The following is a 24,821-nucleotide window of genomic DNA, read 5'->3' as shown; positions in this document are numbered from 1 at the left end:
AGGAATGGGCAAAAATCCCAGTGGCTAGATGTGCTAAACTAATAGAGACATACCCCAAGAGACTTGCAGCAAAAAGTGGCTCTACAAAGTATTAACTTGGGGGGGGGGGGGTCACTACCTATGCACACTCCAGATTTCTGTTTTTTCATCTTAATTATTGTTTGTGTCACAATAAAACAATGTACACCTTTAAAGTTGTAGGCATGTCGTGTAAATCAAATGGTGCTAACCCTCCAAAAATCCATTTTAATTCCAGCTTGTAATGCGACAAAACAGGACAAACACCAAGGGGGATGAATACTTTTGCCAGACACTGGAGCTCAACAACCCACCATATACAAAAGACAGGAGGCAAAAACTCAAGCATACTGCAAATGGCATGGCCAACAATGCCAGCATATCTAGTTAACTGAATTCCAATATAAAAAGACAAGACAGAACAAGCTTTGAACTGGTTACATACAGTACGTTTTGGCTCAACAGGCCACAGGTCCACTCAAACACTGAGATGAAACAACATCCTTGAAAGCAGCCAGCACAGGAATATAGATTACTCCAGCATGTAATACACCATAACAACTTGAGTACAGAGCAACAAGTGCAAGTCCATGGGTGGACACGTCAGTAGCCCGGGCACCCAGGAGAAGATTTCACATCTGGACTAGTATTGTGGACACGTACAGTTAGGTCCATATATACTTGGACACTGACACAATTTTTTTTTTTTTTTTTACCTGTTTACTGAAACATATTCAAGTTATAGTTATATAATGGATATGGGCATAAAGTCCAGACTTTCAGCTTTCATTTGAGGGTATCCACATTAAAACTGGATGAAGGGTTTAGGAGTTTCAGCTCCTTAACATGCGCCACCCTGTTTTTAAAGGGACCAAAAGTAATTGGACAATTGACTCAAAGGCTATTTCATGGGCAGGTGTGGGCAATTCCTTCGTTATGTCATTCTCAATTAAGCAGATAAAAGGCCTGGAGTTGATTTGAGGTGTGGTGCTTGCATTTGGAAGATTCTGCTGTGAAGAAAACATGCGGTCAAAGGAGCTCTCCATGCAGGTGAAACAAGCCATCCTTAAGCTGCAAACACAGAAACAACCCATCCGAGAAATTGCTACAATATTAGGAGTGGCAAAATCTACAGTTTGGTACATCCTGAGAAAGAAAGAAAGAAAGAAAGAAAGAAAGAAAGAAAGAAAGAAAGAAAGAAAGAAAGAAGAAAGCACTGGTGAACTCATCAATGCAAAAAGACCTGGACGCCCACAGAAGACAACAGTGGTGGATGATCGCAGAATAATTTCCATGGTGAAGAGAAACCCCTTCACAACAGCTAACCAAGTGAACAACACTCTCCAGGAGGTAGGCGTATCAATATCCAAATCTACCATAAAGAGAAGACTGCATGAAAGTAAATACAGAGGGTTCACTGCACGGTGCAAGCCACTCATAAGCCTCAAGAATAAAAAGGCTAGATTGGACTTTGCTAAAAAAAAAAAGCATCTAAACAAGCCAGCACAGTTCTGGAAGAACATTCTTTGAAACCAAGATCAACCTCTACCAGAATGATGGAAAGAAAAAAGTATGGCGAAGGCATGGTACAGCTCATGATCCAAAGCATACCACATCATCTGTAAAACACGGCGGAGGCAGTGTGATGGCTTGGGCATGCATGGTTGCCAGTGGCACTGGGTCACTAGTGTTTATTGATGATGTGACACAGGACAGAAGCAGCCGGATGAATTCTGAGGTATTCAGAGACATACTGTGTGCTCAAATCCAGCCAAACTGATTGGTCGGCGTTTCATAATACAGATGGACAATGACCCAAAACATAAAGCCAAAGCAACCCAGGAGTTTATTAAAGCAAAGAAGTGGAATATTCTTGAATGGCCAAGTCAGTCACCTGATCTCAACCCAATTGAGCATGCATTTCACTTGTTAAAGACTAAACTTCAGACAGAAGCACCAGTAGTGCCAATGATCTTCTCATTGCGATGCGATGCGAGTTGTCAACAAATCCTATAACTTGGTTCATGAAACGCGCTTACAAAATATTTTCACTGTGAATATTTGTTGTGTAATGGTGCAATCCCGCCAGCAAAAATAGGGAAAAAAAGGAGCGATCTCACCTCTTCAGATGTTGATTTAAGTCCGACAATACATTCCTCAAAAAGGGCGTAGAGGAGCAAATTAATCCAATTTATTCCGGACCATTAAAGACGCCGCCTTCCGCGTAGAATCATACGTCATCCTCGCCGCCATATTGGATAGGTCAAAGCGGAGAATAAAGATTCATGTGCTGCGTTTAACTGTACCAACAGGTTTACCGTCCAAACGAGATCACATGGGATTACCTTTCACAGGTGAGAAACAAATTAATCCATCAACGTGTAGTATTCAATTTATTCCGGACCATTAAAGACGCCGCCTTCCGCGTAGAATCATACGTCATCCTCGCCGCCATATTGGAGAGGTCAAAGCGGAGAATAAAGATTAGCTGCGTTTAACTGTACCAACAGGTTTGCCGTCCAAACGAGATCACATGATCTCGTTTTTCCAGGTGAGACTGGAAAAATACTTTTCACTGTATTTGGTCATTATAATGTAATTTTACAAACAGATTTTCCTGACTTTGTGGCTAATATGAAGTCTTGCGCATTATGCGCATGCGTCCTTACTTCTTCTATTGTTCTGGTGTCTCCGAAGGGACCGTCTTACAGCGCCCCTAGAGGTGTGGCATGTGTATTGCATCGTTTTCAGCAAGCGTTGCGTTGCCATATGGACCAGATATTTTACTGATTGTTGCCCATTTGGATGCGATATATTTTTAAATAACATCTCGTTGCCATTGTCGTGTGGATGTAGCCTAAGTTTGCCTGGCTACACAGATGCAAATGGACAATTTTAACGAGTAGTAGATGAAGAATGTAAACATATAATGATGTTGTGTTTTTGCAACTTGTGTGTTTGTGACTTATTGCGGCAAAAGCAGCGCATCCTTACCTTGAAGTGGGATCTGCTTCTGCCCAAGTGCCTTGAAACAGTTCACAGCGTTTAGCTACGCGTGTTGATTGGCTGTATCCCTTGTGCCGCTTCTGCCCGAGTGCCCGTACGGCCGCCTTGAAACAGTTCACAGCGTTTAGCTACACGTGTCAATTGGCTATATCTCTTGTGCCAAACAAATCAGATGTTGAGGTGGGCGGGACCATGTTCTTGAACTCAGAGAGGCGAGTGCAGGAAAGGACGTGCAGTGACAGTCGCGTTAGGAACAAAATGGCTGCAAAAAGGCATGTTATCGGCATATTGGTGGAAATTATGGCCGATACCGATAACCCTAAAAATGCAGAATATCGGCCCGATATATCGGCCAGGCCGATTATCGGTCGACCCCTATGTATTGCCCGCTGCCTCATGCCTGTGAAGGAGAATGAGCTGGAAAAACACAGCACGCTAATGTTTACGCTTGGGTACGGAAAATGCAGAAGGTTACCATCATTATAATATAATGAGCGAGGTCGCAAAACAAACATGGCGGAACCGACGGCCTCCGACACAGAATCGAGCGTTTGAGAGCCTTCAGATTTGGAATATTAAAATTCTAACCTGTATAAAACTTGATGTTTCTCAGAGTGCAAACTTTTGTTGCTCACCTGTCCAACAGCATCTTGGCAAAGTTGGCATCAGATGCCGCATTTGTTTTTGCCTTTTCGGCCCTCCATCAAGAAAGCCAGCCAGCAATACTTGCTTGGTTAGTCCGGTGTGTGTTTCGCCTCTGACAATATCAGATACTTCCTTAAAATCATCGCTTTTTTTTTTGGTCTCAATTTAGGAGTCTTTGTTCGATCCGCCATGTTTCCTGCGGCTCCACGGTCGCAACCTCTGACCTGCGCACGACCTCGCGTGACCTTTCTGAACTGGCTGCTGAGCGAGCGGTTTGTAAACCAACTAACGTGGTTAGGACGACCCGCATGAGGAAATAAAATGTACTGAAACAAGATGATGCGTACCAGCTATGGGGATGGGCATCGGCTCAAACAGTTCAGAAAGGGGAGTGGATTCAATGATTCCTGAACCAGCACGTCCACCTGGGTCACTTTAAATGCTTCGACGTTAAAAAAAATAATACCGTAATGATCAGTAAGCAGCAATGCATGAAAGTCAATATTTGGTGTGAGAAGACGCTTTGCTTAAAAAAAAAACAAACAAAAAAAAACCCAGTAGTTTCAGGTACAGTGAGTGCAGTTTGATAAGGAAATGAGCTGCAGGTTTTACTGAGCATCTTACAGAACCAGCCACAGTTCTTCCGGACACTGGGTCACCCTTCCTTCTTATTTTTGCACCAAAACCCAGCAACCTTCATTATGTTTTTGTCTGAAAAGTGCTCGGTTATGCAAGATGCTGCTTTTTTTACTGACATACAGGGCAAATAACATGAGAGAGGGTTAACACTAGCTAGTTCATCGCTCAGCAAGCAAGCCCCGCCCACTATCAACTATCCTTCTCTGGGTGGAGTCTTACCAAATGACGATTGAAGTCTGAGGTTGTCCCCGTCGTCTCCTCGATAGTTCTTCTACATACGGAACACACAGCAGTGCATTTTTTTCCCCACTGCACGAGAAGTCTGTATAAGCAAAGCGGACGATCCTAGCGGCTACTCTCCAGGCATTTTAGCGCCATTAACGTTAGTTTGTTCCTGAACACGTATGAACAGGTGAACGTGCATTCTCTTGCACAAAATTAATGCATTAATAAATATCTTCTGCCAAATTATTATGGCATGTTACAAAAAATAAAGAAAAAATCCGAGTCCTCGTCTCCAATTTACGAGTCCGAATGCAGTTAATGCAAGTCACGAGTCCTTAAAAATTAGGGCACGAGTCAGACTCGAGTACTACAAGCCTGCTGAAACATTCAGCATACTAGACCTTGGGAGGGAGGGAGGGAGGGAGGGAGAGAGAGAGAGAGAGAGAAAGAAAGAAAAAGAAAGAAAGAAAGAAAGAAAGAAAGAAAGAAAGAAAGAAAGAAAGAAAGAAAGAAAGAAAGAAAGAAAGAGCGAGCATGTGGGAATGGTTGATCTGACTGAAATTTCCCAAAGTATCATCTGATGGAAGCTTAAAAGGCTAAATACCCACCAGGAATCCAGGAGCCAGAAAATTCAACCCGTCCACAACTTGGCAGAAATAGGCTTGTTTTCTTGCGGTAGTTCACTTGAAATGACGTCTGTTCTAGAACGATGATATCACTAGTCTGGCTAACGCAACTTCAAAGCTCTGCGAGCATTTAGTCTGGCAAAGATATTAAGCCCAACCGTTTCCCAAAGTGCGTGGTTGACCCGCCTCCCTGAAATGCCTCAGTTTGCTACTGGTCGAAGCCAGAAAAGGCTGTGACGCAGCTTAAACCAATCACATCACTCTTTCCTCTGACGTATGTGATGCGACGGAAACTGCTTGAGTAACAGGAAGAAGATAAATACCTCCAGGGCTGCTCTTTGCTCCGTTTTCAATGAGAACTTCCCGTTGAATGCTTTCAATACAGCATCTACCGCTGTGTCAAAGGCTTGCCGCTACTCCATGTTCGTAATGTTTCTAGTGAATGAAGCGCTTACGGCATAGATTCTGTAAACAATCTATGGCTTCCGGTCGCAGTTCTACTACGTCACTGCCTTGAACACGCCTCTACCCAGGGCTGTTGGAGATGCTCAAAGTTGATTGGCTCCCGATTTTTCGGGAGCTTGGAAGAGCTGGAGATAGCTTGCCTTGCCAGACTAAGCTCGCAACAGGCTTTAATCACGGCTTTAATCTAGTTCAATACGATCAGTTTTAATCTTGATGTATTCGATTAAAGGAGAACTGAAGTCATTTTTAAACTTGCTTTACTTCTTAATTAACGCATTATTCGAGTACGTTTTCGGTTTTAGTAACCTTATATCGTGACTCGTATTGGCAACTAATTGCAATGAAATATTATACTTATCGGCACATTTGGTTTTTAGTCGTGTTGAATTTAGTTCGTTTGGTCCACGGCAGGCGTCGCTTATCCGCGCGATCTTCACGAGACTTGTGCGAGACTTCAAAACGTCAAGTGTCAGCCAGGCGTCAGTGCAGCCATCTTGAAAACTGTTTTCCAAACGAAACATTGCACAGAAATGAGTTTAAATGACGATTACTGCCGACTTTTTTCAAACTTTCCTGATTGCTATCAAAACAAACAAAACTTCCGGCTTGACTACGTCAGCATTCGAAAGAGGGCGCGCGTGTCTTTTGACAACATTGGCAGATGTCGGTCACTTTGATTTCCGTTGTACGTTTTACTTCCGTCCTACGATGTCTCGCACAGGTCTCAACGAATCTCGTTTACGGCTATTACTTTGACATATGGACTGATATATTTAGAGATGAAAGTGGAGCAAAGAAAAAAAATCCTGAACTTTTGAAAGTCAAACTAAGATGGGGGGGGTCGGGCGGCTACGTCCCCCGAAAAAATTTTAATAACACGCAAAACCCTGCATTCTAGTGCGTTTTAGTACTTATTTTCACTAAAACAAGTTATAACTTTTAAGCCTTTTTCTTTCATGTACATTAATGATTAACATGTCAAAAATATCAAATTTAATTCCCCTAGTTAATGAGTAATTTTCAGGAGTGCATTTAGAAAACGCGGTGATTTTCCTGCTACACAGTTCAGTACTTTGAAAAAAATCAGACAGTTGAAGGTAAACTCAGCAAAATCCCAAAACAGTCCTGTTAAAAAGTAAAGGTCTATTAGAGTTTCTAAAGCTTTCAGGTTTCAATGTTGGGGACATTGAGCCTCATTTATCAATCTTTCAGTAGAGTTGTGCGTTTGCAGAAGCTAAAGTGAACTAAACATTTCCAATTCATATTTATGCGAGTTGAAGCCAATTGTTTACATTAGTTCATATTGTCTGTAAATTTAAACACCAATGAATACCAAATTTCTCATGTAAATCAGGGGCGTAGCTAGGATTTTTCAGGGTGTGTGTGTGTGTGTGTGTGTGTGTGTGTGTGTGTGTGTGTGTGTGTGTGTGTGTGTGTGTGTGTCACACACTGACTGGCAGCCTGAGTACATTATGTAACAAAAAATAATTACCATTGCTAGTTTTAGGCAGCTTAGAAACCGGCTCTCATCATTGCTGTTTCTTCCACGTTTTCTTGATGCTGTGTTCTAGAAACGGCACTAAAACTTACAACCCCAATTCCAAAAAAAGTTGGGACAAAGTACAAATTGTAAATAAAAACGGAATGCAATAATTTACAAATCTCAAAAACTGATATTGTATTCACAATAGAACATAGACAACATATCAAATGTCGAAAGTGAGACATTTTGAAATTTCATGCCAAATATTGGCTCATTTGAAATTTCATGACAGCAACACATCTCAAAAAAGTTGGGACGGGGCAATAAGAGGCTGGAAAAGTTAAAGGTACAAAAAAGGAACAGTTGGAGGGCCAAATTGCAACTCATTAGGTCAATTGGCAATAGGTCATTAACATGACTGGGTATAAAAAGAGCATCTTGGAGTGGCAGCGGCTCTCAGAAGTAAAGATGGGAAGAGGATCACCAATCCCCCTAATTCTGCGCCGACAAATAGTGGAGCAATATCAGAAAGGAGTTCGACAGTGTAAAATTGCAAAGAGTTTGAACATATCATCTACAGTGCATATCATCAAAAGATTCAGAGAATCTGGAAGAAACTCTGTGCGTAAGGGTCAAGGCCGGAAAACCATACTGGGTGCCCGTGATCTTCGGGCCCTTAGATGGTACTGCATCACATACAGGCATGCTTCTGTATTGGAAATCACAAAATGGGCTCAGGAATATTTCCAGAGAACATTATCTGTGAACACAATTCACCGTGCCATCCGCCGTTGCCAGCTAAAACTCTATAGTTCAAAGAAGAAGCCGTATCTAAACATGATCCAGAAGGGCAGACGTCTTCTCTGGGCCAAGGCTCATTTAAAATGGACTGTGGCAAAGTGGAAAACTGTTCTGTGGTCAGACGAATCAAAATTTGAAGTTCTTTATGGAAATCAGGGACGCCGTGTCATTCAGACTAAAGAGGAGAAGGACGACCCAAGTTGTTATCAGCGCTCAGTTCAGAAGCCTGCATCTCTGATGGTATGGGGTTGCATTAGTGTGTGTGGCATGGGCAGTTTACACATCTGGAAAGACACCATCAATGCTGAAAGGTATATCCAGGTTCTAGAGCAACATATGCTCCCATCCAGACGACGTCTCTTTCAGGGAAGACCTTACATTTTCCAACATGACAATGCCAAACCACATACTGCATCAATTACAGCATCATGGCTGCGTAGAAGAAGGGTCCGGGTACTGAACTGGCCAGCCTGCAGTCCAGATCTTTCACCCATAGAAAACATTTGGCGCATCATAAAACGGAAGATACGACAAAAAAGACCTAAGACAGTTGAGCAACTAGAATCCTACATTAGACAAGAATGGGTTAACATTCCTATCCCTAAACTTGAGCAACTTGTCTCCTCAGTCCCCAGACGTTTACAGACTGTTGTAAAGAGAAAAGGGGATGTCTCACAGTGGTAAACATGGCCTTGTCCCAACTTTTTTGAGATGTGTTGTTGTCATGAAATTTAAAATCACCTAATTTTTCTCTTTAAATGATGCATTTTCTCAGTTTAAACATTTGATATGTCATCTATGTTCTATTCTGAATAAAATATGGAATTTTGAAACTTCCACATCATTGCATTCCGTTTTTATTTACAATTTGTACTTTGCCCCAACTTTTTTGGAATCGGGGTTGTAGCTTCGAAGCCACAAAATGCAACTTTGATGGAAAAAAATATATAATAAATTGCTTACTTCTCTTCACGTCGAAAGAAGGAGGAAAGTTTTGCTTGTTTTGACATGGCGAATTATTAACACGAGGAAATACTCGTAATTCAACTTAAGACTGCAGCTACACTGGCAGCTTGAACATGCTTTCTAGTGCGATTGTGTTGCACTCGCACAGAACAGTGTCAGTCCTGCGCACCTTAGCTTGTGCACCTGAAGGCGCGCCTAACGAGCTCCAGCACGCGTGCCATTAACAAGGAACACCTGTCTTTAATCAATGAACTATGTTTGGGCTATTTAAGGACTGCGCCCATGCAAGGATGATGCGAAGTATTACGCCGCGTCTAGGAACGCGAAAAATCCAAAAAATAAATTTCTCCATTTGGAAAACTGGAGATTTTCAAGAGTTTTGTCAAATATCCGGATTTCCGGGTAAATCCGGAAGACTTTCATCTATGTATATTCCATAGCATATTACAAACACTCATAACTTGCTATAGCAGTGACAAAATAGCGATCAAAAATGCATTCCGATATTTAATAAAATGAGAAATAGAATTTTGATAATTAAAAAAAAAAATGCCTTCAGTTCTCCTTTAAATTTACTGTTATGGGTAACATTGGGTATTGTGTAGCCAAAGCATGGTTGTTAGGTTTTTTTTAGTAATTTTCTGCATATCAACCTAAACATGGAAATAAAGTCTATTTACGTCATTAATGAAATCATTCACTGTCCAAGTGGACCAAATAAACCTTTACAGAATTGCCCAATTTTGGTCAGTAGGCCTAATATTGGTAAAGGAAACCATTTAATTTCTGAGTAGAGAAATGATGCACCCTACTAGGCAGCACACTGTAGCTTCGACTTGCCCAGGGGACGCACAGTAAAATGTCTACGCCCCCCCCCCCCCAAAAAAAAAAACACAACAGATTCAAGTCATGTTTAGTAAAAACGTTCAATCAGACCCGTTGCAACAAGGTAGGCAGACTTGGCAATTGCCTAGGGCCCCAGCCCTCGAAGGGCCCCCGCTGCCGAACGACTGGTTATGTATTCAATAGCAATGACAACTTTTTGAGCGCAGCGCCTAATGACACTTGTTGAAATACCCTAGTTCCAAGGGGGCCCCCCTAATGCACAACAGCGCCTCCCTACATGCTTTGGCCGAAAAGTGCAATGACAGTCTGTTGTCAACCCCTCAATGCCCATCTCCGTCCAGTCAAGTGGTTGCAGAGCTCCGCGGCAAAAAACAAAAAATCAAATATGAAGCGAAATTAGCCCTCAGGGAGCCAGAAGAGAAAGAAGAAAAGGGAAGAGGAAGACAGAAAAAAACAAGACACTGGTAAGTGAGAATGTACACACTCATTAATACCAAGCGGGTCGACAAGCAAATTTGGTAGCTAGCTTATGTTAATGGTAGTTATCTTGTAGACAGTGTTTATAACAGTGATGTAAACCTTGTCATGCACAACAGGCTTATAAACTTGCAAGGACTGGCTAAAAATTCTAATATGTGCCACACAAATAGGTGAAAGACTGTCAACTTCTCCCAGATTAACTTATTGTGTTTATCAAAATGTCATAGTCAGAGTTAGTTTCAGCGAGCTGCATGGCTTTCATCAGAAGTAGCTAGTGTGTCGTGAGCATGAATGGAGTAGGACAGGGGATGGCTCACAAGAAAGCTCTTTTTTTACATAAATAGCCTATTTATGTAAAAAAAAGTGGCACTGATGGCAATTGAATGTGATGTCCGCAGGTCTTTGGACATGGAGGGTATTGTGGCTGCCTTTGCTAAAGCCAAAGCCCGCAAGCAGCAGTTTTAGACATTTTGCCCATGATTCTAGTTGTGTATTCTTAAATTTTTGTGTTTTTCTATACCTTTTGCACTTTTCTGTGTGTGCTGGTTATTATTAAGATTCTTATTCATGTTTGTAATCATTTAATCACCATTTAAAGTTATTTCTACTTGTGTATATACTGTAAATATTTAGTGTTCTGTTATTTGCACATTTTATATTACTTTGGCTTATTTTCATATTTGATTTATATATATTAGTGTTGTCAAAAATGTCGCGTTATTAACGCGTTAACTTGACTCAATTTTAACGGTGATAATTTTTTTTATCGCGAGATTAATGCTCTGTGACATGATGTAGGTTTTTCATAAGCTTTTGAAACTGCCAGGAACTTGGAACAGAGACTTTGCTTAGAAAAACGATAGCAGCTAGACTGTAATGCCACGCCCCGCACAGCCAGAGTCCTCTGCCCTCCCCCCAAAGAACCAGCGCGGGCAGGGCGCGCTAGCCCCGCGCCTCGGGACGAAGAGCCACGGTGCTCGGCTTAGGTTTCGTTTTCCCATCGGCAGCTCCAGCCCGACTTTGCAGTGGCTGTGACAAGACGTGTTATGCTCTGCAATAAAAAAAAAAAAAAAAAAAAAAACATTGGTACAACCAGTGTTCGAACTATGCCGATATTTTCGGGGGGGTCCCTTTTTTTCCCTGGGGGGGTGCTTGCGCTTGTCTCAGAGCGCGGATCTCCATCGCGCGGATCTCCACTGTTGGCACACTTCCTTTCTACTAGTTTGTGTCCCCAACCTGGCAGCAGCAGTCGTTGTCATATCGGTTTATTTTATCTTTGATGTAAACACAACACTTCGGATATGCAAATGCTTCCCGTTACACACGATTGCTATGTCAATAAACATCATTTTGCCAATATTTTAGAGACCCCCCAACATTTCCTAAATCATGTTTTCAAGGGATCTCATGTCTGTTTCAGGGGATCTCGGATCCCCCGAGTACCCCCGTAGTTCGAACGGTGAGCAAGCCCATTCACTTTTTTATGCTGATAAGAGAATTACAATGGTTTTTCATGTGACAAAAATGTGTTATTAAATTGCGATTAATCGCGAGTTAACTATGACAGTCGTGACATTAATCGCAATTAAATATTTTAATCGCTTGACAGCACTAATATATATGTGTGTGTGTGCATTTTGTCTATTCTTGTGTTTAATTGGGTTTGATAATTATTTATAATAATGTAAAAAGAGTTTATTTATTAAGTAAAAATCGTAAGAATGATTACAATATGTGTGATGTTTACTTATTAAGTCTTCAGTGGGTAGGCGGCCATAAGGCCTTTCGTTGAGGGGGGGATAATTATGGGCCCCAGATCCCCCTTTGCCTAGGGCCCCCAAATAGCTTGAAACGGGCCTGTGTTCAATAACAGCCCAGTTTCTTCAGACACTTAGCCATCTGCACTGGCCTGTAAAGGATGTTATAATAAATCATGTCTCATTAATCAGTCCAGGACTACATCCTGTGTTTAAAAAAAAAAAGATTAACAAGTTCAAAGGTGAGCTGCGTTAACATTACACCTACATGCCCTTTTGTCAGCGATCCATGCCGCGCTCTTACGTCAGCGGAGAATAAACTATACTTTGCATATGAAAAGGACTAAGACGCAAAACCAACAAAAGTGGAACATAAATTATAAGTCACTCGAGGCTGTATGACGACATTTCAATACCCTTTCCAAACTTTTTTAAATCAGTGTACACATGAGTTCAGACTTTGTACTCGTCCGAAAGTGAGCCATTATTGTAGGACACTGAGGGGAAAAAAAAAAAAACAGTCACAAGTGAAAATATCTTGCGTATCGTCAAAATAATCTTTATATGACTTAACAGTTCTCGTGAGATTAGGATTAAGCTAAGACAAGCTGACTGAGCCTGTTTAACATTTTTCTCATTTCAAGCTTGATGGTGATTTGTTCTATTGGCAGATAATTTTGCTTCTAAAAATAAATGTTTAAAATGATCAAAATCATCATCTGCCAAAAAAACCACAATTTTACGCCTCAAACCAGTAAAACATCTGGAAATAAGCACAACAATAACAACCATTTTTTTCTTAAACGCAGTAAGAAGTACAAACTAAATTCTATTTAACAAATTTTGACTTGCCGAGCTTGTGTGTTCGCAGTGAACAGAGACCACATTCAGGAAACTCTGACTTGAATGAAAGTCTGTGTTCTGTGGCTTTGTTCTTTTTTTTTTTTAAAGATTATTTTTTGGGGCTTTTTCCACCTTTATTGGATAGGACAGTGTAGAGACAGGAAATGAGCGGGAGAGAGAGAGAGACGGGGAGGGATCGGGAAATGACCTCGGGTCGGAATCGAACCCGGGTCCCCGGATTTATGGTATGGCGCCTTATCCACCTGAGCCACGACGCCCCGTGGCTTTGTTCTTAACCTGTTCCTGAACATGCAGTTAAACTGGCACTGAAAGTAAATCAACAGGCTGTGTGACATTAAAAAGGAATTTCAAAAAAAAACAAAAAAATGAACAAAAAAAAGTGTGTGAAAGAATGAGCTAGTGAGAGAGAGAGAGAGAGAGAGAGAGAGAGAGAGAGAGAGAATGTGAGAGTGAGTGAGTGTGTATGTATGGGTGTGTGTGTGAGAGAGAGAGCGTGTACCTATGTGTGTGTGAGAGAGACTGAGTGTGTGTGTGTGTGTGTGTGTGTGTGTGTGTGTGTGTGTGTGTGTGTGTGTGTGTGTGTGTGTGTGAGAGACTGAGTGTGTGTGTGTGTGTGTGTGTGTGTGTGTGTGTGTGTGTGTGTGTGTGTGTGTGTGTGAGAGACTGTGGCCAAGTTTACATTAGACCGTATCTGTCTCGTTTTCTTCGCGGATGCACTGTCCGTTTACATTAAACCGCCTGGAAACGCCGGGAAACGGGAATCCGCCAGGGTCCACGTATTCAATCCAGATGGTGTCAGCTCCGGTGCTGTGTAAACATTGAGATACGCGGATACACTGTGCTGAGCTCTAGCTGACGTCGTCATTGGACGACGTCACTGTGACATCCACCTTCCTGATTCGCTGGCGTTGGTCATGTGACGCGACTGCTGAAAAACGGCGCGGACTTCCGCCTTGTATCACCTTTCATTAAAGAGTATAAAAGTATGAAAATACTGCAAATACTGATGCAAATACTGCCCATTGTGTAGTTATGATTGTCTTTAGGCTTGCCATCCTTCCACTTGCAAGTGGTAAGTGATATGCGCTGGGATCACACACACAGCGGCTCAGTCCCGAATCACTGCTTGTGCGCTCCACTCGCGCGCTGTGTGAGCTGCGCAGGGCCGGAGTGCGCACCCTCCAGAGGGCACTCGCTGTTCAGGGCGGAGTGATTTGGAGCGCAGGATGCCTGCGGAGCCGAGCGTATCCGTGTATTGGTGTTGCTGTGTGCACGCGAATCGTGTATTGCTGTGTGCACACTAATCGTTTTAAAAACGTTAATCTGATGATCCGCTGATACGGTCTAATGTAAACCCCACCTGTGTGTGTGTGTGAGAGAGAGTGAGCGTGTGTGAGTGTGAGAGAGCGCGTGTGTGAGTGTGAGAGAGCGCGTGTGTGAGTGTGAGAGAGCGCGTGTATGAGTGTGAGAGAGCGCGTGTATGAGTGTGAGAGAGAGCGCGTGTATGAGTGTGAGAGAGAGCGCGTGTGTGTGTGAGAGAGAGAGAGAGAGAGAGAGAGAGAGAGAGAGAGCGCGCGTGTGTGTGAGAGAGAGAGAGAGAGCATGTGCGAGTGTACGTGTGTGTGAGAGAGAATGTAGTGAATGTATGTGTGACAGTGTGTGTGTGTGTGTGTGTGTGTGTGTGTGTGTGTGTGTGTGTGTGTGTGTGAGAGAGAGCATCTATGAGTGTGTGTGTGTGTGTGTGTGTGTGTGTGTGTGTGTGTGTGTGTGTGTGTGTGTGAGTGAGTGAGTGAGTGTGAGAGAGAGAGTGAGCGCGCGTGTATGAGTGTACGTGTGTGTGAGAGAGTGAGAGAGAGCACGCGTGTATATGAGTGAGTGTACGTGTGTGTGTGAGAGAGAGAGAGAGAGAGAGAGAGAGAGAGAGAGAGAGAGAGAGTGAGAGAGAGAGTGCGTGTATGAGTGTGAGTGTACGTGTGTGTGTGTGAGTGAGAGAGAGAATGTGTGTGCATGAGAGTGTGCGCACGTGTGAGAGAGAGAGAAAATGTATGAGTGTGTGTTCCCTGATCTTTAGGGTCTGATGAGTTTACACATTGAAAAAAGAGAGAGAGTAAATACAGACGAATGCACTGCTCAGGCTTCAAGGCTGCTCCTGTTCCCTACAGAGCCGCGCCCAGAGTCAGGGATTTATTCCACTCTCAGGGACGAGATACAAAAGCACAATATCATCACTCAAACCACACTGTTGTGTACATTGCTATAAATACCGTACGGGAAACACATTTCCATGGCTGTACGGCAGTGGGCGCGGCTGGTAGCGCACCGTGTTACTCTGTGGCCATTCTGCCACTGATCAGGGTTCAACATTAATGCTTGTCCGACCAGACGGGACAAGTAATTGTTTGGTCCGGACAAGTCAAAGCCGCACCTGCTTGTCCGACGGGAGAAGTTGAACTGTTCCCAACTCTCCCGGAAGTTCCAGGAGTCTCTCGCATAGCGGCTCCCTGACGCCTGCAATTTACGTACAATATCCCAGAATCGAGAGCGAGCAAGCAAGAGAGAGAGAGAGAGAGAGAGAGAGAGAGAGAGAGAGAGAGAGTGTGTTGGGGGCGGGGAGTATAGCACAGAATTCATCATATCCAACTATCTCATGTAAGAAATCATCGAACATTATCATACTGAATGTAAACAAAGAACATGGCTATTGTTAGTGCTCACAGTTTTCGACTAGCTCGCAAGCTTTAGCAATGTATCTGCCGAGCCTTGTAGAAGACCCCAGTCACATGCAATCAATGCACAGCAGTGTTGGAAATTAGCACCTGCTACCCACCAAATGCGGGCAATTGTGCGTCGTGGCAGGTGAATTTGCTCAACCTACCAGACGCCGTGGTGGGTAAAAAATAAAAGTAGCATAAACAAAGAAATAACGCGATTGCACCAGAACTATTTGTGACGTTCCACAACACGGGCTGAATCACGAGTCTTCTTGTTCCACTCGGACACAATCTCCTCATTAAAAAGTGTCCGAGTGAAACAAGAAGACTCGGATTCAACGTGGCAACTTGAGCATAAAAAGCATGACATGCTAGCTAGCTAGCTAGCTAACTAACTAACTAACTAACTACTGACTGATCGTTAAATCATATACACAGAACCACGGCCTTACTTTTCATTTATAAATGCCTTGAGACCTCAAGAATGGCACAGGAATAGTTTTAAGCATTAATAATAAATCTAATATCGTAATTTTTACGATTAAAACGATTCATATCGGTAGCGGTCTGAATGAATGACCTTGAAGTCCGTAACATCACAGCAGGAAGTCTATCGGTCTCATCGCCATTTCCGCTATACTAAAACACAGAGCTGACTGCAACTCCGATCCTCCGTTTTAAGCTAATTTATCGCCATGCCACGTAGATGTGCTGCTGGTGGGTGCGGCAACACGACAGAAGGCGGATTTACGTTGCAATCACGGTCCAAGAATGTTCAAACTGCAAAGATTTGGACGCGTTTTGCGAGAAGTTCACGGGCACATTGAAGTGGTCTCTCCTCCGCTCTGCACATTTTACACGATTCCATATCGAGACTGGTCTAACCACTGCTGCGCACGGGAACGAAATTGATACCTGGAGCTTTGTGAAGGCCAATTTATGCTGACAGCCCAGTCCTCGCAGACGGCGTCGCAGATGGCGTCTGCGTAACCCCCCTACCTTCGCAGACGCTCTGCGCACACCTCCCAAAAATTGTGACCACCGCAGAAGCCTCGCAGACAGCGTCGCAGATAAGAGGGCTCTGATTGGTCCACTCTACATCCGCTGTACACGCACTTCCGCTTCCCAACTTTCCCGGTTTGGTTTGTTTTCACGACCGCCATTTTTAAAAACACGAGCGAAGATGGAGCAGCACGAAGAGCGGTTGATCGAGGAAGTGAGGACGTACGTACATCTATACGACTCCAGTTCTAGTCATTATAAGTAACCAGAGGATAAACACTCCACTAACCACACCCACCAACTACTCCTAGCGATTTCACAACTTCGCGCCCCCTTGCGTTGTGGCGGTGAATAACATCGCGCACGCCTATTACTCCCCGCTCAACGATGAATTACAACTGTCTGCGAAAAGCTATCTGCGAAAGCCTTGTCGCAAGAGCATGCAGAGGCCCTTACACGTGTGATGTCACGCATCCCTTTGGGATCTTCCGGATCAGTCTCAGCAGATTCCGTGAAAATCGGCTGATCTTAGTGATTTTACATTAATTTATAGCCTTTTGGATCAGCTATGGTTCAAAAACACATGGTCAATCAACAATGATTGTTGCTTTGTACAAGGAAAAAAAAAAGAAAGTGTGGTTTAGAGGTGTTACATACACTTTAAATATGTCCACTGTTCAAATTTGTATATTTCAAATTTTTTTTTTAAAATAAATTCAATGTATATAGAGCGGCTGCTACAACTATCGACACCTTTTCAGATTTGCCAATAAAAATTTTTTACAAAAGGTGAGTTTCAGTTACAGCAGTTATTATTGGTTAATTAATCAACCGGAAGACCCGCCTCACCCTTTGATCTTGCCATCTGATGACGCAGCTTCTTACCAGAGATGGAATTTTTTTCAGCACGTTCAGCAATTTGAGGAAAACCTGGACGTTATCATCGCAGGTGAGCATGGTGGGAAGATCACGGACATGTTTTTACTCATCAAATTCACTGATATTTCAGGATCTCCTTGTCGAACCCTACTTTGTTTCTTACCCTTTCATTTCGCCATTTTGTATCTAAACGCGCGTTTGAGAAGTCACGTGTATGAGGTGTCGATAATAGCGATCACTTTCACCGGTGTCCACCATTATCGACACGCTGTGGAATTAAGTGACGTTTACAACTGTTATGGCTCGATCTTTGGGTAACATTGTAGAAGTAGATGAAGGACTTTAAAAGAAGAAAGAAATAAAAATGCTGTGATTTATAAGAATTTTTTTTTCTGATTCATAACAGAATGGAATATTTATAGAGTATTTGGAATCCGATTGCAATAAATAGAATTAGAACAGAATTAAATTCGGGGCGGCATGGTGGCGTAGTGGTTAGCGCTGTCGCCTCGCAGCAAGAAGGTCCTGGGTTCGAGCCCCGTGGCCGGCGAGGGCCTTTCTGTGTGGAGTTTGCATGTTCTCCCCGTGTCCGCGTGGGTTTCCTCCGGGTGCTCCGGTTTCCCCCACAGTCCAAAGACATGCAGGTTAGGTTAACTGGTGACTCTAAATTGACCGTAGGTGTGAATGTGAATGGTTGTCTGTGTCTATGTGTCAGCCCTGTGATGACCTGGCGACTTGTCCAGGGTGTACCCCGCCTTTCGCCCGTAGTCAGCTGGGATAGGCTCCAGCTTGCCTGTGACCCTGTAGAGGGATAAAGCAGCTAGAGATAATGAGATGAGATGAGAATTAAATTCCTAGCATATTTTTAAAAATAAATAAAAATTCTATTCCATTCAGAAAATATTTTTTGCAGTTTGTTGTAAATATCTACCACATATTACAATTAGTGCTGTCAAGCGATTAAAATATTTAATCGCGATTAATGTCGCGACTGTCATAGTTAACTCGCGATTAATCGCAATTTAATCGCACATTTTTGTCACATGAAAAACCATTGTAATTCTCTTATCAGTATAAAAAAGTGAATGGGCTTGCTTTGTACCAATTTTTTTTTTTTTTTATTGCAGAGCATAACACGTCTTGTCACAGCCACTGCAAAGTCGGGCTGGAGCCGCCGATGGGAAAATGAAACCTAAGCCGAGCACCGTGGCTCTTCGTCCCGAGGCGCGGGGCTAGCACGCCATGCCCGCGCTGGTTCTTTGGGGGGAGGGCAGAGGACTCTGGCTGTGCGGGGCGTGGCATTACAGCCTAGCTGCTATCATTTTTCTAAGCAAAGTCTCTGTTCCAAGTTCCTGGCAGTTTCAAAAGCTTATGAAAAACCTACATCATGTCACAGAGCATTAATCTCGCGATAAAAAAATTATCACCGTTAAAATTGAGTCAAGTTAACGCGTTAATAACGTGACATTTTTGACAGCACTAATTACAATATCAGTAGACATTTTATATTTCGGTTCGAGGAATGACATGCGACCTTTGACCTGGCTTTTCATGTGGTTACAATGCCAATCGCCTGTTGATATTTATTGGTAAACTACAAAACTAGAAATCAGGGCTTTGAACCGGTTCAAGGAACGAAAACGAAAACCGGGAACTTTTTCTATTTCACATGGAACAGAAACGAAACCAGAAACGTTATTATTTTTTATGTTCCGGAACAGAAACGCTTATTAAAAATAATGGTAACCGGTTAATACCGGTTTTTATTTCATTCCTCAAAGTTTCCGTAGCCTACAAATAAAAAAGTCATTCTTCTCCTGCGCAAGTTTCTATGACCCGCTGGGGTTCACTTCCTGTGTGACGTTCGCTGACTGAATGGAGAGAGCGGGAGGGTGGACTACTATCAAGTCTCCACATCTTAAATAAGAGGTAAATATTGCAGTCTATCGTTATTCGAAAACGTCAATTTCAAACACGATATTGATATATTTGTCCACGTTAATGAGAGGCTCGCGAACATTAAATGACGTTAACCTCTGTTAGCCTATCAATGCATAGGGCCTGACTAGCCTTTGGTAACACACTAAACCAATTATCTTTCATTTCTGGCACTTTTTCTGTTTGTGTAGATGGGAAGACATACTGAGAATCCAAATCACCAACATTTGAAATAATTGTTTTGAATTATTTCTTGTCTTATTTAATGAAGGTTGTAATAGAATTAGCCTACATTTGGCTTAAGCTGGATGAGACAGAGACATAATTTTATAGCCATTTGTTAAACAGCTGACAGGGAACGTAATTAACCGTTCCGGGAACGAAATTTTTTTGTTCTAACCGGTTCGGGAACGTCTATTTAATGGTGGAACCCAAAACCGGAAACGTTAAAATTCCGTTTCTGTTCGGAACGAACCAATAGGAAAAAAATTCTGGTTCAAAGCCCTGCTAGAAATTAATACAAACAACAACGAATGATCAACAAACTGTGATCTACGAAAATACTTAGAAAGTGGGTAGAAAGTGGAACAGAAAGATTTTCCGATGCAGGTTAAACATGATCAGTTCATTTGTTTACAAACATTAGAATTACTTCCTCATTGACGTAAACACCGACATCCAGATATTTATATAAAAGATATTTTGTATTAAAGAAGTCTGTGTAAAACACATTTTAAATAAAAAAAAACCCTTTAACTTAATACCACATACCGATTTTTTTTTTATAAATGATCATCTGGATGTCGATGACTGTGGACAAAGGTGTCACGTAATCTAATACTCTGAGTAATGAGCAATTCCAGCGTTATGGACGTGACACTTGAACTCAAAATGGCAACAAATGACCCAGTGCATGTTTTATTGTCTCCCAGTATTTAAACAGGTGTTGCATATTTTAAGGCTGTACCATACTGGAGAAGTGATAGAACAAGAACAATTCCCATAGTACATCTAGGGCATGCCAGAAAACGCCAATAAAAGATGCGTTATGGATGTGACAGAAAAAGTATCACTTTTCTTGGGTGACTGTACATTTTTATCAAACTCTGTGAAATTGTAAACCTAATGTCGAAATGGAGAGATCCATTTGATAGAAGGATCCAAGGTGAATATTAAAAAATCTTTGTTTAAAATATTTTGTATTTCATGCAGAGTTTTGGAAGGAAAAGTCAGCGTTATGGATGTGACGAAATTCCGTTATGGATGTGACGCGTCTGAAATAGACATGGCATATGTTTAGAAAATCAGCAATTTAACCACCATAACCCTTTGAAAAACTCTCTAAATATCAGCTAAAACTATCAAAGTTCTTAAATAATATTTAGGATGGCTATTGTTTTGCTGTTTTGTGGATTTTAGCATACATTTCTGTGGCTTGTGGCAATAATATAGAATTGTACATCATCAAAGTTGATTTTAGCTTGGGTTTTACATTATAAGAAAGAAAGACTGACATATTAAGGTGAAGGGAACAATTCTTGTGACAAATTGGTTCAACTTATTCACATCTGTAAAATACAGGCCTAGGCGATATCTCCCGGAGTGGTTTTGATGTATTACATGTTGCTTTATTTTTGCATGGTGAGGTTGACATTTACATGGAATTGCCCAAATCGGGAATCAACTCTTTTTTTTTTTCCAGTGGAAATTTGAGTAATTATTCATGCACAATTTATGCATTGAAAGTCTTTTCTACTTTTGCAAAGGTGTCGATAACTGTGCACAAAGGTGTCGACAATTTTTGCACCAATTACAGTGGCCTCACTGTACCAAATCTACGTCTTTTGATGAACTGTGGGGGAAACCGGAGTACCCGTAGGAAACCCACGCAGACACGGGGAGAACATACAAACTCCACACAGAAAGGCCCCCGTCAGCTACGAGGTTCGAACCCGAAACCTTCTTGCTGTGAGGCGACAGTGATGACCACGACAGCACCATGCCGCCTGGAAAATAATTGTGGAACGGTGTTGATAATTGTGGACAAAGGTGTCACGTGATCTGATACGCTAAGTAATCAGGAATCACTTTCCCCCCCCCCCCCCCCCAGTGGAACTTTGAGTAATTATTCATGCACAATTTACATACTGAAAGTCTTCTCTACTTTCGCAAATCACCAAAAGATCGTTAAAGTGTCGATAACTGTATCTGTTCAAGACCCAAACACCAAAGCAAATTCCTTGTACGTGAGAACAGACACTGGAAATAAGAGTTTTCACATTCATGTGTTATCCTGGTCTTTCATTATTTACTGAATAAATCAAATCGATGCCAGTCACCCTCTGGACACCGTCATCAGCAACCAGAAGAGTCTGTTCAGTGACAGAATGCTCCTTCCCAAGTGCAGGACGAACAGACTCCACACAGAAAGGCCCTCGCTGGCCGCTGGGTTCGAACCTAGAACCTTCTTGCTGTGAGGCGACAGTGATAACCACTACGCCACCGTGCCGCCCGACAATACTGGATAATGTGCAATACCTCTTCTGTTGACCCTTTCCCCATATCTTCTCATCTTATCTCAAGGTCGCAGGCAAGCTGGAGCCTATCCCAGCTGACTACGGGTGAAAGGCGGGGTACACCCTGGACAAGTCGCCAGGTCATCACAGGGCTGACACATAGACACAGACAACCATTCACACTCACATTCACACCTACGGTCAATTTAGAGTCACCAGTTAACCTAACCTGCATGTCTTTGGACTGGAAACCGGAGCACCCGGAGGAAACCCACGCGGACACGGGGAGAACATGCAAACTCCGCACAGAAAGGCCCTCGCCGGCCACGGGGCTCAAACCCGGACCTTCTTGCTGTGAGGCGACAGCGCTAACCACTACACCACTGTTAAAGTTCTTCCCGCACCATGTGGTGCTGATCTCCGTTTTCGCAGCCCTCAGCCTCTCACCTACTACATAGCTAGGGTTACAGTGGGGGGCTAATCCTCTGGTAACCACAAGAGTTTAACTCCCGACTCGCATCTGTAATGCAGCGTCCCTTACCAGATGGTAGGTTTTTATGATGGTCTTTGGTATGACCCGACCATGAATAGAACTCACGATCTCCCGATCGAGAGGCGGACACGCTTCCACTAGGCCACTAGTCGGTGCACTCCACCACTGTGCCGCCCCGTATCTCCAAATCTCATCTCATATCTCATTATCTCTAGCTGCTTTATCCTGTTCTACAGGGTCGCAGGCAAGCTGGAGCCTATCCCAGCTGACTACGGGCGAAAGGCGGGGTACACCCTGGACAAGTCGCCACGTCATCACAGGGCTGACACATAGACACAGACAACCATTCACACTCACATTCACACCTACGGTCAATTTAGAGTCACCAGTTAACCTAACCTGCATGTCTTTGGACTGGGGGGGGGGGGGGAACCGGAGACGGCGAGAACATGCAAACTCCACACAGAAAGTTCTATCAAAATAAAGTTTAATCTAATCTAATCAACCTGATTCAGATTCATTGAATTCAACTTCATGAGAAAACTCTCCACTGGCTATAATGGTGAACTGGATTCCATGTGTGTCCTGTTCGGGCTTCTGTGTTAATGATTGAGCTCCATGAAGATAAAACACCTTGTAGAGGTGGGAGGATTCAGCCAGGTGACCTCTTCCTGCTTTCTGATCTCACTCTCAGTCCTGCCTGGGGAACTCCCAGTAGGACAGGACAGGACTCCTGAGGCCATGTCTGACTGTCCCTGACCGTGACTCCATTCTTCCAGATGTGAGGCGGTGCAGCTGTCGCTGCCCTCCTGCAGCTGTCCAGGTGTGATGTGATGTGATGTGATGTGATGTGTTGGCTCCTACCTGCCCGGTGATGCCGGTGATGATGGCGACTCTCCTCGGCTTCTTCCCACAGTTGTTAGCGGTAGAACCGGAAGTCGTCCCTGCGCACTGAGCCATCATCTACCGGTTCTGTTCGGGAATAAATGAGCTTCAAGATTTCCGGCGAAGTAACGTCTCTCTCTCTCTCTCTCTCTGTGTGTGTGTATGTCTCAGTTCCGGACGGTTCTGTTTCTTCCCCGCAGGAGCGGCGCGCTGCCAGGAGCCAATCAGAGAGCACGCCGGCGATGACGTTTCCACAAGCACTACAGAGAAAGGCGGTTTGCTTTCAGTTTAGCAGAATCGTACAGCGCCCTCTATAGTCAGGTCAAGTCAAGTCAACTTTATTGTATATGCTATACATGCTCGACACACAGCACAGATGAAATTTCAGTCCTCTCTGACCCACGGTGCAAACAGGCAATGCAATAAATAAAAATAAAAATAGAATAATTGAAAAAACAAAAACAATATAAACAGCATAAACGAACTAGACATAGACTAAACACTCATAAACAGACAATATAAACAGTATAAACACTAGACAAGAACTAGACATAGACTAAATACTCATAAACAGACAATATAAACAGCATAAACACTAGACAAGAACTAGACATAGACTAAATACTCATAAACAGATAATATAAACAGCATAAACACTAGACAAGAACTAGACATAGACTAAATACTCATAAACAGACAATATAAACAGCGTAAACACTAGACAAGAACTAGACGTAGACTAAATACTCATAAACAGACAATATAAACAGCGTAAACACTAGACAAGAACTAGACATAGACTAAATACTCATAAACAGACAATATAAACAGCATAAACACTAGACAAGAACTAGACATAGACTAAATACTCATAAACAGACAATATAAACAGCATAAACACTAGACAAGAACTAGACATAGACTAAATACTCATAAACAGACAATATAAACAGCATAAACACTAGACAAGAACTAGACGTAGACTAAACACTCATAAACAGACAATATAAACAGTATAAACACTAGACAAGAACTAGACGTAGACTAAACACTCATAAACAGACAATATAAACAGTATAAACACTAGACAAGAACTAGACGTAGACTAAACACTCATAAACAGACAATATAAACAGTATTAACACTAGACAAGAACTAGACATAGACTAAACACTCATAAACAGACAATATAAACAGTATAAACACTAGACAAGAACTAGACATAGACTAAACACTCATAAACAGACAATATAAACAGTATAAACACTAGACAAGAACTAGACATAGACTAAACACTCATAAACAGACAATATAAACAGCGTAAACACTAGACAAGAACTAGACATAGACTAAACACTCATAAACAGACAATATAAACAGTATTAACACTAGACAAGAACTAGACATAGACTAAACACTCATAAACAGACAATATAAACAGCGTAAACACTAGACAAGAACTAGACATAGACTAAACACTCATAAACAGACAATATAAACAGCGTAAACACTAGACAAGAACTAGACATAGACTAAACACTCATAAACAGACAATATAAACAGCGTAAACACTAGA

The 24,821-nt window shown here is 42.5% G+C and overlaps 1 protein-coding gene across 3 annotated transcripts in view; it reads right to left on the bottom strand.

Annotated features, from left to right (window-relative positions):
* gmds (GDP-mannose 4,6-dehydratase) overlaps positions 1-23,469 on the bottom strand; it is a 318,752-nt gene extending 295,283 nt beyond the window's left edge. For 2 of the 3 annotated variants that reach the window (XM_060917807.1, XM_060917808.1), the window contains exon 1: positions 23,225-23,469. In XM_060917807.1, the coding sequence (XP_060773790.1) occupies positions 23,225-23,323 (99 nt within the window). In that variant the 5' untranslated portion in view covers positions 23,324-23,469. The remainder of the gene's footprint in view (positions 1-23,224) is intronic. The other variant, XM_060917810.1, reaches the window with a different exon arrangement.
* Between the last annotated feature and the right edge of the window lie 1,352 nt (positions 23,470-24,821).

The sequence above is a fragment of the Neoarius graeffei genome, chromosome 3 (assembly GCF_027579695.1).
Source record: "Neoarius graeffei isolate fNeoGra1 chromosome 3, fNeoGra1.pri, whole genome shotgun sequence".
Taxonomy (NCBI): domain Eukaryota; kingdom Metazoa; phylum Chordata; class Actinopteri; order Siluriformes; family Ariidae; genus Neoarius; species Neoarius graeffei.
The sequence above is the reverse complement of the archived record's forward strand: the minus strand, read 5'-3'. Positions and strand labels throughout refer to the sequence as shown.